General features: G+C 37.1%; 1 protein-coding gene across 3 annotated transcripts in view; it reads left to right on the top strand.

Annotated features, from left to right (window-relative positions):
* Positions 1-20,192, top strand: part of FOCAD (focadhesin) — a 282,277-nt gene that overhangs the window by 41,814 nt on the left and 220,271 nt on the right. For all 3 annotated transcript variants that reach the window (XR_013994507.1, XM_081067235.1, XM_081067234.1), the window contains exon 5: positions 10,176-10,280. Coding sequence is in view for 2 of the 3 variants with exons in the window: in XM_081067235.1 (XP_080923361.1) it covers positions 10,176-10,280 (105 nt within the window). In the remaining variant the exon portion in view is untranslated. The remainder of the gene's footprint in view (positions 1-10,175; positions 10,281-20,192) is intronic.

The following is a 20,192-nucleotide window of genomic DNA, read 5'->3' as shown; positions in this document are numbered from 1 at the left end:
AGGCACCAGGAGTTAGGACTAAGATATATTGTTTGAGGGGGTACCCTTTAACCCCCCCAGAGGCTGTGTCTTTATTGTGTGAACATATGTGTGCTAGAATCCCTTATACAGTTACCACATGAATGGGGAAGGAGTGGTCATTTTCAAAACAGAGAGGAGACTGGGACACTATTCCCGAGGAGTCTTCTGCACTGGGCCTGAACTTGGGGGGAAAGCCATGCCTTGGGAAATAGGAATTTCTCAGCCTTTCAGCTCAGCTCTAGCTTTGAAACATCATTGTGCTTAAGTATGAGTGATTGATAGATCTGTGTTGCTCTGACAGAAATAGAGGGAGGAGAGATTGAATGGATGGAGAGTTACTGTCAAAGCTAATTGTTTTACTGTGATGGCAAGATGCCACCATGTTTTCTATCATCGTTATCATCCTCCTCTGGAACATATTTGAAACTATAAGTTATCTATCCAGACAGCAATAATGATAGAAACAACCACTGCCTTGGTTGCCAGAGGAAGGGAAGTAAAGGAAGGAATCAATAGCTTGGAGTGTGACACTCACAAAAATAACCAAGGAAATTTTGAAAATATATGGGTATTACAAAGAGGAACACTTACTATGATTTTAAAAACTTTTTATGGAGAATTTCAAAAGTAAATAAAAAGTGTTATGAACCCTCATGTTCCTATCACTTAGTCCACCAACCATTAACCCATGGCTAGCCCTGCTCCCTCCATAATCCCATCCACTTCCATTCTGCCTATATTCTTTTGGAGCAAATCCCAGGTATTGTATAATTTCTTATATGATATGTCAGTATATATCTCTTTAAAAAAATAACAGTAATTCATTATTATGCCTAGATATATGTGTGTGTACAGACATAATTTTTAAAAATGTCCAGTCAATCTTCAATTTCTAATCACCTCATAATTTTTTTTTTACATTTTTTTGAATGACCATCCAAATAAGAATTGAGTGTTATGTTTTATATCATTTTTAATCTATAGGATGTCCCCCTCACCTCTATCCAACTCTGTCTCTGTCTCTGTTTTTCTCTTTCTTACAGTTTGTTGAAGAAACTTGGTTGTTTGCAGTGATTTCCACAGTGTGGATTTTGCTGATTACATCCCCATGTGTGTTGATTTATCTTTCTGTATTTCCAGTTCATGGAAAGTTTGCTTCTAGAAATATGATGAGATTTAAGTTAAATTTTTGTTGTGGGGAGTGAGAGGGGGAGGGAAGACTTCTTCAGAGGTGGTAATGTGTTCTTCCATCAGGAGACACATAATATGTGATTGTTTTCTTTTTTGGTGATGTTAGCTGTCGATGCCCAATGGCTTGACTCATTAATTCATTAGGAGTTTCAAAATGGTGACATTCTAGTTCTCTCATTTTTTTCTTCACTATTACCTGAAATACTGCTATAAAGAAAGCCTTCCCCGCATCTACTGTTTGCTTACCCAATAGTAGAGTTTGTGTAGGAAAGGCAAGGTATATACCTGATCCTTTATCTTTATTTACTAAACTTCAAAGTACTCAGTTTTATTTAACATCCTTTGGTGTTGACCAATTAGATTTTATTTTATGAATTTTAACAAGCGTGTGGATTTAAAAACATTTGATGTATTTTAGTCTTTTCTCTTTTTTAAATGATTTTTTGAGACTTTATCTTTTTCACTATTTTTGAGTCTGTTTTGGACCCTCTGTTTAGAAGCAGCTTGAGAAAGAGAACGAGATAGATAGGTAGGTAGCTAGGCAGGCAGGCAGGCAGGCAGGCAGGCAGGCAGATACGTAGGTAGAGAGAGAGAGAGAGAGAGAGAGAGAGAGAGAGAGAGAGAGAAATTTAAGTTTAAGAAGTCCAATTGCTTAATGGTTTTCATATACAACAAATTAATTAAGAGGGAAGGGAATGAAAGAAAATAGCATCTTCCAAAGGGGACTTCTTGCCGCTGCTCTGATATGAAGTGACAGGATCCATGTAATGTTCCTAAGACTCTCTTCAGAGTTAATTTTCATTGTGGTAAATTTAACGGTAGTGAAATCTCTATTTACCATGCTGAATATTTATCTTTTACTTTACTTATTCTGTTAGGAGTCTTACATTGGTTTTAATGTTGTAAGTACACGGATTAGGATGTATTGGGAAAAAAAACTCCAACAAAAAAAACACCTGCCTCTCTTCTCCCAACAGGATTATTACATTGCTTGATAATATAAAGAGTATATTATTAATTTTATCTTCCTAGTATTTACAATTCCCTCATTTGCTAAATGTGCAATCCCTAAAGTGAAAGGCCTATAACCACAACTAGTAATACCATTTATATCTGTTTGGTAATAAACTAAGAAATTTTAATAATAAAGATATCAGATACTATATGTAAAATCATGTAATTATAAAACTAGAAAATACCTTCAGAGGTCAGCTCTGTAGCCAAGTATGACAGTACCTTAGCTGTCTTCCATTCTTCTATCCATCTAGTGATTAAACATATTTATTGAATAATGTGCCTGGGCTATGTGCTGTAATATGATGGTGAGGAAAGCAGACATAGTCATTATACTCACGATACTTTTGGTTTAAGGGAGAGACTGCCAGAATCATAGTTGCATAATTACGTATTAAACTACATTCAGACAAGCACACTGTGCTGGACCCCCCCCTTTAATACGGGGGTTTGACCTCATAATGGAGGTCAAGGAAAGCTTTCCTGATGAAATAACACCTAAGATGATTCTGAGGAATGAGTAGAACTTATCTAGGCAAATAAGGGAGGGTGGAACTTTCCAGTTATAGGAAATAGCATGTGTCATGTCCCTGTGGAGGGAGGGAAGGTGCTAGTAGGCAGGCCCAAAAGATGCCAAGAGCAAGGGGAGAGTGGTTTGAGATGAAGCTGGGGACGTAGGTACGAACCAGACAATGCAGGCCATGATGGCTACTTTTGAGGGTTTGGGTCTTTATTCTGAATACAGAGGGACTCTATTGAAATGTTTATCTAGTGGGTACCAGTGGTTTCAGATAGTCCACTCCGGCTCCAATAAGAAGATAACATTAAAAGTGTTCGGTTTACGGTAGGCAAATAGAGTGGTTACAGCTTAGGTGATTGTTGCTGTAGTTCAGGTGAGGGATGATGATTGCTTGCACTAGAGATGGAAGGAAATAAAAGGATGTGTGAGATGTTTAGGGGGTGAAGCATTTGAGGTGGATTGAATTTGAGGGTGACTGAAGGGGATATGTCAACAGTGACTCCTTGATTTCTGGCTTGCCTAACAAGTAGACCAGGTGTGTAGGAAAAGCATGAGTTTGGTTTTGGACATGCTGAATTTGAAGCGCAATCCAGACACTGATGTGAGAATATCTAGTAGGCAGCTAGATATGCTTTTTTCTTTCTTTTGTTTTTGGTTTGTAATGATAGCCCCTGAACACATTCTACTATGACTGTTAGTCATAATACGTATCTAATCAGATCTTTCTGCCTTTATTAAAGTCTTTGATTTGTTAAATAACTCTTCTATGTATCTGTGTACCTTAAACAGAGGCAGCCCATTTGTCTGAGGGCTAAATCCAGTTCCTAAAAACGTTCTTCAGAAGTCTACTTTCTCAAATTAACATGTTTTTGTGTCTGGGCTAAACTGTGGCTGAAGACAGGTTTTAATAAAAGACACTGTGGTTATTTCATTGTTTATTTAAATTTATGTTCATACTACCTATCTAGGAGATCAGTTTTAATCTTCTATTTGTGTTCAGAGAGTTTTTCCTCACCTTGCGATTATAATTTTTTCCCCTTTTCAGTAACAAAAACATAAAAGTAGTGCATACTTTGAAAACTCACAGTGGCACCCGTAGGTAGTGAAAGTAATAAGTAATAAAACTGTTTTATATAACCTTCTCTTTCTTTTCTTCTTTTTAAAAAATTCACCTTCTCATTGGGCCCTGGTGAAAACTAGGAATTGGAAGTGCTAGAAAGGCTTAGGGCTAGTCGAGTGTCTCAGAGGTTCCTGCAGATCTTGGTCTTGGTTCTCTCTGGAATCTAGAGAAGGCTAGGGGGATCTGAAATCAAATCCGGGCATGTGGGATCAGGGATCAGCTAATTCCAGTGAAATTGGAGCCCCGTTTCTAGACCTATAAAAAAGTATTTATAAGTGCATACATTCCCAGAGTTTTAAGTATTTTATTCATTCATTTATTTATTCACTGTATTTTATTCATGTGTATTGTTCTAAAACTTGCTTTTTCCCACTTAATATGTGTTGGATGTTTTTCCTTAGATCTGTTTGCCTCCTTATAAATGGCCACAGAGTATTCTATAATATGGATCTATCATATTTTAACTCTATTAATAAACATGTATTTTTTCTTCCATTTTATAAGATAAAAATACAGTGTAATATCTTCTTTTGGGTATACGTAAGGGTTTTTTTTATGGGTTTTTAGAAGTGGAATTTATGGGCAAAAGGGTATGTGCATTAAAAATTTTTATGGCTATACTGCTAAATTGCTCTCCATAAAGGCTTACCCAATGTACGCTCAGCATAAAGTGCTTATTTCCCTATTCACTCATCAACACTGGATATTATGAATTTTATTCTTCTGTTATTTGCATATCGATATTCTCTGTTCATGTTTCTGTTATATGATTTGCCTTATTTTGTTGCCTTTCTTATTTTATGGATATGAATCCTTTCTCTGTCATATATGTTGTAAATGTTTCTTCTCAGACTATCTTTTATATTAATTTTTTGTCTTCTCTTCTCTGAAAATCTTCCCTACTACTTTGCTAAACATATCTGGAATTTTAGTTACAGATTATGTTTTTTACATTTCCCCTTCAAATTCTCTTTTCACAATTGTTTTAATCTTTATAGCCACATTTGGAAAATGATACACTTGATTGCGAGTTCTTGTGGTATTCATTCTGACCAAAGTTCTTTGTAGTGTACATCTTTCCGTTTTTTCAATTCTTTCTTATGCTTTACCTTTAAAAAAAAAATAAAAGCTTTATTGAGATATTATTCACATATTATAAAATCACCCTTTCAAAGTGAACAACTCGTTGGTTCTTAGTATATCTAATCATGCATTATATTTTAAGTGGAGGACTTTAAGAAATTTTCAGTGTTATTCCTGAAAATATTTGTTTTGTCTTCATATATTCCTCTCAGATTTTTTGGGTGGTAGTTTTAGGTTTGTTAAGTTATATAAACCTTTCCCTCATAATTCTACATATATTCCTTCGTTCAGTGTTGTGGATAAGAATTCTAATGCCAAATTAGAAATGATGTCAGTCTTATGGTCTTTATTTTACAGATTTTATTTCATAAAATCTAAGAGTTCATAGGATTTTATTTTTGTCTTTGGATTTGAGAAATGTCAGCAATTAATTTTTTTCACATATCTTGTCTAGTACTTGGTAGCCCTTTCAATTTGAAGAGTTAAGTCCCGTCAAATTTTCTTCTGTCCTGTTTTTGATTTTTGCATCTTCAGTGCTTGTATTTTCTTCTAATTCATTATTTTGATTTTCAGCACTATTCAAACTATTGTAACTTCTTTTGGCAATCATATAGATTCAATAAAAATTTTTGGTTTTGTGAGAGCAGATCACAGGTGCAGAGTAATAATGGCTTGAAAACAAGAAAAAGAGGATTTTGTGAGGAGAGATGGAAAATACTAGGAGTTCGGGTGGGTTTATAGCTTTAGGCACACCCCAGGCTTCATCATTAATCAACTCTGATGTTGGTGTTTGTGAAAAGTAAAAAACATAATAGTGTTTATGGTATAGTTACACATATTAGATTATCACAACTTTTTGAAAAAAACAAAACAAAAAACAACCAGATACTTTACTGACATACTTTTCTTTATTCTTTAGAACAACACAAGAGTTGGGCTTATTACCATGATTCTAGATTGCACAGAGGAGGATATTGAGACTCCTAGGAGTTAAATATTAAGTGGTTTGCCCAACATTCCCTAGCTAATTAGAATCAAAGCAAGGATTTATATAAAAATCTGAAACCATCCCTTTCAACCCACTTGAAATATTTAAATAATTTAAATAGTTATTCAATTGAATTCAAGGCAAATGTGTTACTATTTGAATGGATCTGCTAGTATATGTGATTTGATTGATGCCATATCTTTTGAAAATTGTATTTTATTTATGCTACACTCACTTCAAATACAGTAAGGACTCAGTTATTCCCCACAGTAAAATCTGGATCCACAAATAAAACTAAGCAAGACCTAACTTAAAGGTTAAAAATATGAGCTCATTTGTCAGCCTCAGTGGTTTTGTAAAATCTCTGGAATTCAATACAAATATGAATTGTGTGCTTTTCTCTGGGATTCCACTGCTTTCATGAATGGGTGAGTGACCCATGTTGGTTAAAAATTATAGGTCTGATATCTGCCTCCTTAAAACTCTAGTCATATGACAAATCATTAGATAAGGAAAACCAATATCGTTTCCTGTGCAAAAAACGGATTACAGGCATACTTCATTTTATTGTGCTTTACAAATGTGTGTTTTTTTTTTTTTTTTTTTTTAACAAATTGAAGGCAAAAACCTCCATCAGCAAAAAGATTACAACTCGCTTTATTGCAATACTCGATTTTTGGGGTGGTCTGGAACCGAACCCGCAATATCTCTGAGGTCTGCCCAGACTTAATGAATCCATACGTCTTGGAAGAAATTCACTCAGAAATTCAATTAACACTGATGGTCTAAAAATGAGTACCATTTAAACTAATCATTAGACCCAGGGAATGGCCTTATGTTACTAGGTGGGGCCTGGAATTTCTCCAGCTGTATATGAATGGACTCATTTTAGCTTAAGTCAGATGTTGGAGCTGGCTTCTAGTGGCATAGACATTGAAGGTTACAAGACAAGGATGGCTCTGAACACGTCGTGACCCTCTTACCACTGCAAACCAGAGTCAGCCTCCTATGATAAGTCTGTCAGATACTGCAATCTGGGAACTGCTTACTCATTCAATGATGATGAGAATTTATCTGCTGAGTACAGCTACAGACCTGAGATTTCATGGGCTTGTACATCTATGCACAGGCCTGGGTCAGAATCATAGGGGTTTGTATCATCTTGAGGAACTAACTTTCCAAAAGACAGACTGCAAATCTGAGGCCTGGTGAATTAGCTTTAGGAAATGTATGTATTTGAGGAGTCAGATTGTACTGAAGCTCTGAGAATCCTCTGTAGGCTCTGCCCTCTGTGACTGAATCCACATGTTAACACCCAGGAGTTGGTTCTTGATAAATTGGTGATAGAACAATTATGACCTTTGTGTGGAAGAATCTCCAGGTCTTTGTAAAAGAAAGAGTGAAGGGTTGTGAAGAGCTGGAGGATATAATGGAAGATACCATTTCTTAAAGTTCAGGATCTTCAGCTGCAGAATGGTTTTGATTCTGTAAAAGTAAATGGGTGTAAAGAATTGCAAAAAAGGAATTTATATTAAAAGTCTGGATGTTGAGATATCTTTTTCTTAAGCTTTAGAGGATGAGGATTCTAGAAACTCTGTCAGTACAGAAGGTTGTCAGAAGAATGTGAGCCGTCCCAAAGGAAGAACACAAGGCAATACCTCTATTCCTAAAAAGGGCTCAAAGAGATACCATGCAATCAGATCTTCCTAAAACAACTACGGTTCATTCCAATTTTTTAAAAAATTTACTTTTTAATTTTTATTGAATCATAGTGGGATAAACTGGCCACATTGTTGGTCAAAAGAAAGTACCATGGAATTGACACAGTAACAATATAGGGAACGTGAGAAAAGCTAAATCTGTTTGACATCCATCAGAGAACACACACAGGAGAGAGACTCTTAGCGGAAAGCTTCATGCAGTGTTGAGACCTCTGTATTCACCAGAGAATCCACACAGGAGAGAAACCGTACACGTGTGATACCTGTCACAAAAGATTCACAAGTGCACATTGCATGGTGATAAGAAGATGCATATGAAAGAGAAAACGTACTGTCCTAAAGATTGGGGAAAACGCTTCAACTGCAAGGGAAACCTCATGGCTCATCAAAAAAATCTACTTAGGAACTAAACCATATGAGTGTCTCTAGCAGTGCTGCGAAATAGAAATATAATGTGAGTCACATATATAATTCAAAATTTTCTAGTCGCCACATTGAAAAGTAAGAAGAAACAGGTGATATTAATTTTAACAATGTGTTTTATATTAACCCCATATATCAAAAATATTATTTCAATATGTAATCAATATAAAACATTATATATGATATTTTACATTCTTCTTTGTGTACTGTCTTTTAAATCCAGCGAGTATTTTATACTTATAGCACATCTCAATTGGGATTAGCCACATTATAAGTGCTCAGTAGCCACATGTGGCAGTTGGCTACCATATTGGACAGCAGTACCAAATCTTTTGTCAATTGGAAAACTTTAAATGCAAAGAAATAGTACACTCAATAACACCTCACATAATTGCACCAAATGATATCAATTGATTAAGTCCAAGTCTTGTCCTAGCTCCAAAATAAGGTTAACAGTGATTTGTAACCTACTATATTCTGGATAGTAAATGACATGATACATGGTAAGCACTTAGGAGAGTACTTAGCTTACAATAGGTGCTTCTAAATGTTAACAACCAAGACTAAGCTATAATTACTTTTTTTAATTTAACAAATATCTTTTTTTTTTTTTAATTTCTAATATTTCTTTGTAGTTCCCAGGGAGATCCTTATTTAAAAAGGGCAGGGTAATTTGTGACAGCATGGGTGAATCTGGAGGACATTATGTTTAGTGAAATAAACCAGAAAGAAAAGACAAATACTGTATGGTATCACTTACTTGTGGAATCTGAAAAAAAAAAAAAAGTCAAACTCATAAAACTGAGAGTTGAATAGTGGTTGTCAGGGGGTGGGTGGATGCTAAGGGTGGAGGAAACGGGAAGAGGTTGGCCAAAGGGCAAAAACTTCCAATTACAAGATGCAAGTTCTGAGGATCTAATGTACAACATGCTGACTATAGTTAACAATATTGTGTTATACGCTTGAAATATGCCGAGAGAAGAACTTAAATATTCTCACCAAAAAAAAAATCAATAAGTGATACCACAGTTATTTAACTATGTACCAAAATATATTCCAAAATTATTAAATTAAAATAGAACATCAGTAAAGAACTAGAAGTAGATATTACCATAAACTGGGAGAATGTGGATTGACTGGGAACCGGTAATGGCGGGGAGGGACCACTGATGGCTCCTTTGCTCTTCCTGCTGTGTCCCCCTGTCTTCTTCCTGCCCCACAATTGGGTAGAGGCAGAGCTAGAAAGAGAGAGAGGCAAAAATCCTACTTCACTCACATTACTGTGGTTCTCTCTTGGCGATTGCAGTTAAAAAAAAAAAAAAGTAGCTATATGAAGCCATGGATATATTAATTAACTAGATTATGGCAATCATTTCACAATGTATAGTACATATATTACATTTAAAATATAACTGTATTTGTCAGTTTTACCTCAGTAAAGCCTAAAGCAGGGGGAAAAACCCATTTCACAATTAAAAATTAATAACAAGGAAAAAATAAAACAAGAAGGGCAGGCTATTCTTCTTTTTGATATATTATCCTGTTATTCCTTATTCCTCTTAGAGGAATTAAAAAAAAATTAAAGTTCTATTCCCCACTCCCATTTACTTTATTTTAATGAGGGTTATTTGTTCTGATTGGTCCCTTGGCCCACTTTTTTGAATGGCTGATTCATTTCATATGTCTGGTTATTCGTATGTCTGGAATAATAATTCATGGTCTGCTAATATTTATAAATGGAAGGACTTGATTATTCGGTATGGGTAACAGGCATGGTCATTGCCTGCAGTTATATGGGCTAATATTTGTTTTTTCCTGATTGATTTCCCCCCGAATGTGTGTAGTGAGGTGATTGATGGGTTGGTGGTTTGATTCTTCAGCTCTACTTCTCCTCCTTTAAATGTGTTGGGTGGGAGCTGTCTGCGTGTTGGCTTCTTCTTGGCTGTGCTGTTGGATGAGCTGGGTGCTTGTGGGTGGCTACTGTTCAATGTGGGTGGCAAGTATTCAATTATGTAAAAAGGTAGGATTAAGCCCCTCGTTAGAATATTTACTGTATGTTTATAACATTTAACATATTGTTATATTTTTTCACAGGAATACACAGGGCTTGATAAAAGCCATTATGAAATTATTACAAATGCAAGCTCTGAAGGAAGGACAAGCTGGGGAGAAGAATGTTCAGGATATATATAGTATTAGGTAAGCCTTTTCTCCTTTCTTTAAAAAATATGTTATTTATTGCATGAATTATTAACTAAGATATGCTTATGAACATGCTAATCCATTAAGGGACAGTTGTTCAGTTCAACAGAGATTGAGCAAATGTACTTCAAGCAGGAGGGTAAACTTCCTCACCGTGAAAATAATAGGAGAGTAGTCAACGGTTATTACCCAGGGCAAGATCAGTAGTTAGGAGCATCAGCTTGCCTTTTCTTTGTCATCTACCGTGTTTCCCCGAAAATAAGACCTAGCTGGACCATCCGCTCAGATGCGTCTTTTGGAGTAAACATTAATACAAGACCCGGTCTTATTTTACTATAACATAAGACCATAACATAAGTATTAATGTTTACTCCAAAAGACGCATCCGAGCTGATGGTCCGGCAAGGTCTTATTTTAGGGGAAACACAGTATAGAATGTAACATGGTAAAATTATTCTAAAAAGAAAATACACACAGCAACTATTATAGTGAAATGCATTGGGTTTTGGGGGGGAGTTTGGACAAGGGAAGGCATCATACTTATTTGTGAAGGTGCCCTTAACCATTGCCTTGAAGGTCCCAGAAAGCCATTTCTTAAGAGCTCCCACCTATAAAGCAGAGGACCCCAGAGGATGCCGTGTAACCAATGTGGATTGTCCTAGGAACTCTGTCTGTTCCATGATGCATCCAGAATGAGCCTGCTTTAAAAGAATGAGAACAGGGGGCCATTAACAAGGGAGCTGGTTCATGGGGGAAAATGGCTTATGTGGGCTGTGGCAATACAACAGGGAAAGTAAATCAGATCCTTGTGAACCCTCGCTGGCTTGAGCTTACAGCTGCAGTTTTGAGATACCACCGCAATCAGAAGCTGTGAGAGAGTCTGTCCAAAATGCCGAGTGGTGCCTATTACTTACGTATATTTATATTGCTTTCCTTTTGAGAATAAGTATACGGTGTCTCATATATTACAATGATCTTTCCTGAAATTTTAGTGCTATTTATGATCCGTTTTATTTCTGTGAATATGTTAGCGAAAGTTTCTTAAGCCAATTTTTTTCTTTTTCTTTTAGATATGTTAAAAATTGGGGGTCTTTTTAACCTCTCAGCACTTCCAATATTTCTTTATTGATTACTTCCCTTTTAACAGCCCCTTCTTTTTCCTGCCATGACTCAATACCCATGACAATAGAGCACTTACGAGATTATTATTTATTTTGTGAGAGAAATATATTCATACAATGTGTATGAATGTTTTCCATCTTAAATTTACACAGTTATATGTCAACTATATATTTTTTCTGTTCTATCATCTTCGACTTTTTCCCTTAAGCCAGTTTTTCTTAACAAGGTTAGATTTGCATTTTATATATTTTTTTCTTAACATGTTTTTTGAATGTTGTCAAACATACAGAAAAGTTGGAAGAATGTGGTACAATTAATTAATTAACTCATTAGTGTATTTGTTAATTCATTAATTTATTTTTAAATAGGGGAAGCAAAAGAAAAATTATCTGCTATTTGAAAACTCTGTGGAAACTTGGGGCATACAGGGTAAACTTTTCCAAATTGATAATGCTTTTTCTTTTTTTAACATAGTGGTGCCCCCTGAGATGCAAGGTTTCATTTTAGGTTTCTCCTGCATGCATTACCTTGACCAGAATTGAACCTAAAGAGTAGAGGAACAGATCTTAATATTTCTAGATGAGTCACATAAACATCTATATTTTGTTTTTTTTTTTCTCTTTTTCAAAAGAAGTTCAAAGTCTTGAGCCAAAGTTCCAGGGTAGAAAATAATTTCATTTCATTGTTGTTCAGTGGGGGTTATTTATTTATTTTAAAATAGGAAAGCTATTGAAATTTTTATTTTTTTATGTAACAGCTTCATTGACATATAATTCATACACCATGATTGACCCATTTAAAGTATATACTTCCCATGGTTTTTAGTATATTCATAGAATTATGCAGCCATCATGATAATCAGTTCTAGAACATTTTCATCATTTCAAAAAGAAATTCCTCACTCATTAGTAGTTGCTCCATATTTTCCTCTACCCTGTGGGGTGTTTTTAATTCAGTCGTTCTCAACCCTGCTCCTTAGAACCACCTGGATTTGGAACCTAGGAACAATCAAATACACCCCATCAACAAAATTAGAATCTTTGCTGTGAGGCCCAGTCATTTGTAGTTTTAAAATGGTCCCAAGTGATTCTCATTCACAGTGAGTACAAGATGGTTGTGAGCTGCTCTCTAATATGCATTAATCACTTGGGACCTTGTTGAAGGGCAGATTCTCTTTCCTTAGGTCTAGGGTGGCTCCAGTCTTCTCTGACAAGCTCCCAGGTGTTGCTGATTCTGTTGCCCTCCCCCACCCCCCCGCCCCCACCCGCGCCCCCCCACCTCTCTACCCCCTGCTCTCCCCCGCCCCTGCAGTGCCCACACTATAAGTAGCTGACCTGTGAGCAGCATCAGCAGTGCCTGGGAGCTTGTGAAGAATGCAGAACCTTGAAATCCATCTCAGACCACCAGAATCAGAGCCCGCATTTGAGTAAGATTTTCCAGATAATTCAGAGGCACTTTCAAGAAGCCCTGGTTTAGGTGATGGTGAAAGGAAATTTTTCTATCATGCAAATGAATTAGAGTTACTCTCATTTTCATACTGATTGTCCTCACTGCGTGTGTGAGATCTTCAGTTTTCTGTCATGTTTCTCTTGTTTTCCTACTTGCAATTTGTATTCTCCTGTAGTGTGGTCTTCTAAGTGGGGTCTTGTTTTCAAAAGATAATAGGTGCTGGGTGTGGATAGGAGCCTAGTTTGAGGAGCTGAAATCATGTTGGCTACATAAGGTTTTTCTTTAGATTGGTGCACATTAAGAGGTCCAGAATCAATCACCTGAGTTGGCATAATCCAGTAATGTTTATGGAGAGCCCTTATGTGAATGGCTGTTTGGCACTATAAATCAGTAGAGTGTAATCGAGTGTATAAGAGCCTTAAGTTCCTCCAGGGGGATTGTGGATGGCAGAAACAGGGGAGAGGTGAACCTGAAGAGCAGATTCTCTCAAGAGAGCTATGATTACCTGAGTCAAGCATAAAATTGTCACGCTGTTTTAGAGCTTTCTTTGCCACATGTTGGTTAGCAATATCACCCAGCTTTGGAGAGGCAACTGAGGAGCTGTGTTTGAAAGCATGGAAAGGATATGAGAACTCCACTGAGAGGTGGGCTCTAGTTATGCTGTAGGATCAATTTAAAATGGAAGTAGTATGAAACATCACTGTAAGCTTTCTGGGCATGAAACTAATCTATATTTTTAGAATATTAAGGACTCTGTTAGTAGACAGTTGGGGTTTAAGTGTTTTTCACTTTTTTTGTTTTAAGCGTTGACTAATTTTAGTTATAGTAAATCAGAACATGTGGTCATTTGAATTGAGTCTGTACTGAATCGCATAACTCATGCCAGTACGGGAGTGAAGAGAGAGGGAGATGGGAGGACCTGAAATGTTAGCTAATGGCTTCCCTTGGTTCCTGTGAATTTCCTGAAGGAGTTTAGATAGGGTATTCTCTTTGTTGAACCTGGACCTCAGATTCTCAAACTTCCTGTGCATAAGAACTATCAGGGGAGCTTGTTAAAAGTACAGCTTCGCAAGTCCACTTGCCAGAGATTGTCATTCATTCAGTAGGTTTTGTGTGAAATTCAGAATCAGCATTTTTATCTGGCTGCTCAGTGATATAGATATACTGTGTTTCCCTGAAAAGAAGACCTAACCGGAAAATAAGCTCTAGTTTGAATTTTCAGGATGACATCACCTGAACATAAGCCCTAATGCGTCTTTTAGAGCAAAAATTAATATAAGACCCAGTCTTATTTTCATTTCACAAGAAATACTGCTTGAGCCCCTGGGAGTTTAATGGTATCACATATGAGCTGCAAGGAACCCCTTGGGGATAGACCAGAGGGTTCTTGAGTGGCTTAATTATCATGTCTCCTTGCCTCTGTTTCTTACTTGGGAGGCAAAAGGTTTGCATGTTTCTAAGCACCAAGGCACCAAGTTCATCTTACCACGTCCACTATGGACAATAGAGAGGCCAAGAGCAGAACTGAAGAACAACTCTAAAGGAAAAACAATCCAATGAGAGCAAGCCAAGTGCAAATACAAGTGAAAGAATGAAGAGATTTAAACCTCCTTGATCTGTTCAATAAAATAATTCCATGGCCCGGACATATTAGTGTTCTTCCTGATCAGTTAATTGGTGATGGTTGTAGGAGCAGGAGAGGAAGGGAGCCCTCCGCACGGCTTAGAAACCAGCACTGGTTTTCAATGCTTACAGTGCATAAGCAGCTCACCCTCAGAGTGTTTGGTTCATATGTGTGGAACATGCCTGGAAACCTACGTTTTAATAAGAGATTTGGATGTACAAGTGGTCTACTGATCATGCTCTGAGATGCACTGGGTTAGAGTGTGTACAGCTAATAAAGTTCAGATTGCATAACCAAGTCCTTCTTTAGTTTTGTGGCTTAAACAAGATTAAATGGGGATATTTAAATAGGGCTTCTACTCCAAGTGCTTTTTAGGATGGGGTAACTGGAAGAACAATGCAATACATTTGACTACTGTGATTAAATGAAGAACAAATGACAAGTGTAAAACATGAGTCTCAACTCTGGTTGCACATTAGGGCCCCCTGAGGAACTCTGAAATATTCAGATGCCTGGGCTCTACCTAGAATGACTGGAGGGGCAGCCTCAGGCGTTGGTATTTTCTCACAGCTTCCTAGTTGGTTTCTGATAGCGTGCTGGGAGGGTTGAGAACTGCTGGCCAGTTGTTGCAATGAGGAAAACATGGTGTCCAGACCTTCAGCTCTTTCTGGATTAATGACATTTTATATGAAATCTCCTGACTAGTAAATGTTGGAAAACAATTGAGATTTTGAAAAATACAGGGTAGGCAGAAAAAGGACATCGGCTCACAGGATACAATCCAGGCAGGGCTGTAAGTCTGTGACCTCTCGTTTAGGCATTTAACTGGTTTCAAAAACTTTAGAAGCCTTTTCTATCTGTGAATGATTTCTATATTAATTACTTTTTTTTTAATCTCTACTAAAATATCCTTTAGTTTAGGCTTATTTTTCTCCTCCCCTTTCTGTTTGGTCTGAATTTTCTTTTGGTTGGCTTGAACTCCATTCTTCTGTAACACACTTGTATTTAACTAATTAAACATTCTTGAATATTGACCTGTCATACAGGAAGTGCAGCAGAAAACTGATACTCAGTTTTGGTTGCAAGGAAGAAACATTACATTTTTATGATTCGTAAATTATTAGAGGCTCATTTTCTCATTTGCTTTGTCATATGCCATTTTTTCTCCCTGAAATTTTATCATGTGCTTTTGCTTTTAATTTTTCCTCTGCATATTCATATTATGGCAGTGTTTTAAAGATCTCTCTTCCTTCAGCTGAAGTGAGGAAATAGCTGTGAATTCATGAAGTAACTGGTTGTTCCAGAATTCGTGCATCATTCTGATGTGCCAGACAGTGGCTGACATGTACAAATATCAAATGTTAAGAATCTTATTTGTAGAAAGGTTTGGTCTGATCAACATCAAGCTGTACTTTCTGAAATAAGGGAATATTAAATGTTTTTGGCAGATGGTGTGCTCTGAAATGGGCGATTAGAGCAATAGTAATGGATAGTTACACTCTGAGTAGATGAAAGTTATGTGCTCTCTATGTATTTGTTCATCCATTTGTGCAGTGTTCCATAGTTTATTTAGATGGAGAGTTGATTTTAAGAACTTAAAAGATGTGTGTCCTAAAGGCTGTAATTCCTAGTGATTTTTTCACTTATCTCTTCAAGCAAATGCATTCATCCCTTAGGGTCATCAAGCAGAAAAACAAGAGGTAAGTGTGAAGATAAATACGGACACAAAGTGCACTAAGCCCAGTTTGTGACGTGGCTATCAAATCGTAGCCCCGTGTTAGTTCTGATAACTAGCTTTTGCTTAGGATCAGCTACTATCATATGGTTTTGTGGTCAAGGTAAGCATTTCGCTTTTTTTGGGGGGGAGGGGGTGCTGATCATTTCAATAATGAGTATATTATCTAAAGGGATCCCCTAAGATGTAAATAAAACTAAACATCTACCATAAAATAAGCATGACATCACTATTAAATCACCTATACTATACAACCAAGGGATTGGAACCAGTAGAATATATTAATATATTTTATTTTGATGAAATTACAGGAACTTTAATGCTTAAGGGGCCACCATTTATGGGCCGAACACATCATATATAAATTTTTTCATTTTTTGGAAATGGTGCTTACATTATAGTTTTTTTGGGGGAGAAATGGGAATTTAACAAGGCTGAACTGCAACAATTCCCTTAGATATATTTAGTTTTAATCTGCTGATACCCTCTTTTGTAGGGGGTTGGTTAGGACCTTATTTGATCTCACAAAATTTTGGACTTTCCCCTAGGAAATGTACACATATATATGTACCAGAAATTTTGCATATGATTTCAGAGGGCTTGTGAATTCTTGCTTTAATGGATGAATGGGCATCTTTGTAGAAAAATCAGAAAAGAAGATGGGTAAGAAGAAAGTGTCAGTGCCTCTGAAAAAGCCCAGCAGAGTTAAGGATAAGAAAGAAGCTAGGGCAATAGGTAGGGAAGCAGAGCCAATAGTACTTGCCAAGGACCATCTGTCTCTTTGCAGTTGGAGTTTTTCTGTCGAATTGCATGTTTTGCTTATATTTTCGTTTCCTCTTTTTCTCTCTTCTTTCCCACCCATGGAAGTCCTTGTTCCCATTTTATGATTCTAATCATCTGGGACTTATACTGGGATTTAGAATCAGACCTAAAGAATAATCTACGTGTTCTGTACAGTTTTCCCGTTAGTAATTGCAACTAGGAAATGCTTTATAAGTTGTTCTAAATGTGGATGTTTAATTCACATTTGGTATGGTAATTTGCTGATAAATGTCTTTAAGGTCATAAAATGTTATAATTTTTGCCTTATTCGCCTGTTTTATCTCTAGTTTTTTTTCTTTTCTTCAATCATGGCATGTGACTTAATAATAGGAGCTTTGGATCCCTAAGTATTTGTATGTTTCCCCCCAGCCATCACCTTGTACCTAAAATAGTCCCACACTTCGGACATGGACAGACAGACACCTTTGCCTTGAATCCCTGCCTCTCAAAATTGGGGTCCTGGGAAAAGCTCAGCTCAGTGTGAGGGCAGAATCATTCTAACAGGAAGTTTATTTTTGAAGAAATGTTATACTCTCCCTATCAGCCTTACAGACACAAAGAAAAAATAAAATTAGTGGAAAATGTCAAAATGAAAATTACTTTTGCTCCAAGTCTTCTGTTTCTGGGAGCTTGTGTAGAAAGGAGAAAAATATTTTTGTTTTAAAACACTATTGGGTATGTCATGATTTACAATTATTGTTCAATTTTTTTTTATAGTAATGTTCATTGTGGAATCTTCATAAAAAATTTTTTATTATGCGTTTTTTTTAACTTAAAATCTGCAGAGCTTTTTAAGTCCCTTTTTGGCTTCTAACTAGCACTTTCAAATCAAAATTCAGAGCAGGTAGAGAAATGCTTTTAAAATGCATATTTGATGTAGTAAGTGCTGTGCTGTGCTTCTGAAAGCAGCGGGGTCACAGCTGCATACATGAAAATGCATGGTGACTGCAGGCATTGTTTCCTCACACAGAAAAGGCAATCTGCGTCTATCACCAAATTTATGATGTAAATCAAATCATAGCTTTCCTGTATTCAGGGATGTAGCAGAAAGGTTGAGGTGACCTAAAGGTTACACATATCTTTTGCTTTTTGATTTTCCTACCACAAGACTAATTTCTTTTTTTTTTACTTCCTCTTTTCTATTAAGATTGATGTACTTCAAGGTGAATCTAGTTACATACCTTATTTTACCACTGCCTCTGAGCTAGTCTAGTGGAACCATGAATTGATCGTTCATTCCTTCCCCCGCTCCATTCTGTTAAGATGCATGTATTGCTCTGTGCTGTTGACAATATTATTAAAGGGTGGGGAGCACTGAAGTATTAGGTACCAATTCTGCATGCTTCCCGTGCTTTTTCCCTCTGAACAGTGTGGACTTTGAAACAATGTACTAGCAGGATTCTGATAACTTGGTTTTTCGTGATCTGGTCAAGGAGTTGAAAAAGGTGGTTTGTGAAAAGTGTGGTGTGTGTGGGGTGTGTGTGTGTGTGTGTGTGTGTGTGTGTGAGACATTTATTGTAGGTGTGCATTTGGCACTGAAAGGGAAACTTAAAAACACCAGCTTTCAAACTGCTTATGCTCTAGTTTAAGATACAAACTTACCTGCATGATAATCATAATAGTACCCTATTTATGGAGTATTCTGTGTGCTAGGTACTATGTGAAATGCTTTACTTAAAATAGCAATTAAAATATTTACAAATCATGAAATGGGGAAGTGCCAAAGAATGTACAACAAATGGATCATCTGTGGTAGGGAAAAAAAACACCCCCAAAACCAATGCACAGTGAAGGAGAGATTACAGACACTAAAGACCAGCGAAGGGTGACCTGGTTGAAAGGTTGGTATTGATTTTGATCTTTAGAAACAATGTTATTTTCTTTTTAAGAAGGATGCAGAACCTATTGGATGTCTTACGAGTTAGGAAATTCTGATTGTAAAATTTCTGTGGGCTCATTCTGGACACAGCACTTCTTTCTGAAATAAAAAAAAAAAAGGATAATTTATCTCTTTGAGATAAAAATAGAACTCTTTTTTGAGGTCTCAGATTTTATTTGACATTGGCCTTAGAGCCATTTAAGCTTGGCATAGACTTATTAATAGTTGACAGCCATCTTCACTGCTTTCTGCTTTTATAGGAGTTGGTCCCACCTCTAGTTCTGAGCAGTGTGAAGGTTAGGGCTTTAATGAGGGGCGTGGCTTGTATGACTTGAGCACTGGAAGGTATTTTGTCCGATTTCCTCATTTTACAGATGAAGAAACTTTGCCCAAGAGAGGTTAATTCTCTTGCCTGAGATCACATGATTTGCTGCAGAGCCAGAATGTAAATTTAGAACTCCTGACTCTTAATTCAGTGTTTTCCCTCCATTGTTTCACCTCACCTCTCCACTTCTCGTGTTTTTTCTGAGATACGGACGTGGCAGCAGAACAGAAAATGATTTTAATGATGCTAAGTAGGCACTGCTTACATAAATAATAATAATGATGACAATACTCCACATTTGTGTTTGATTTTCAAAACTTGTATAGCTTGTCTGTCACGCTTGGTTTTACAAGTGATCAGGGTGATTGTATGGTCAACCCATCTATCTTTTTTTTTTTAAGATTTTTTTTTTAATTGGGGAAGGGGAACAGGACTTTATTGGGGAGCAGTGTGTACTTCCAGGACTTTTTTCCAAGTCAAGTTGTTGTCCTTTCAATCTTAGTTGTGGAGGGTGCCGTTCAGCTTCAAGTTGTTGTCCTTTCAGTCTTAGTTGTGGAGGGCGCAGCTCAGCTCCAGGTCCAGTTGCCATTACTACTTGCAGGGGGCACAGCCCACCATCCCTTGGGGGAGTCAAACCTGCTACCTTGTGGTTGAGAGGATGCGCTCCAACCAACTGAGCCATCCGGGAGCTCAATGGCAGCTCAGCTCAAGGTGCCATGTTCAATCTTAGTTGCAGGGGGTGCTGCCCACCATCCCTTGCGGGACTCAAGACGTTGGGACTCGAGGAATTGAACCTGCAACTTGTGGTTGAGAGCCCACTGGCCCATGTGGGAATCGAACTGGCAGCCTTCGGAGTTAGGAGCATGGAGCGCCAACCGCCTAAGCCACCGGGCCGGCCCAGCCCATTTATCATTTTGAATGAAGTGTTATAGTCAGCTTACTCTGTAACTTGA

The sequence above is a fragment of the Rhinolophus hipposideros genome (genome assembly GCF_964194185.1).
Source record: "Rhinolophus hipposideros genome assembly, chromosome: 11".
NCBI lineage: Eukaryota > Metazoa > Chordata > Mammalia > Chiroptera > Rhinolophidae > Rhinolophus > Rhinolophus hipposideros.
Note: the sequence above shows the minus strand (reverse complement) of the source record. Positions and strands in the feature narration are given on the sequence as shown.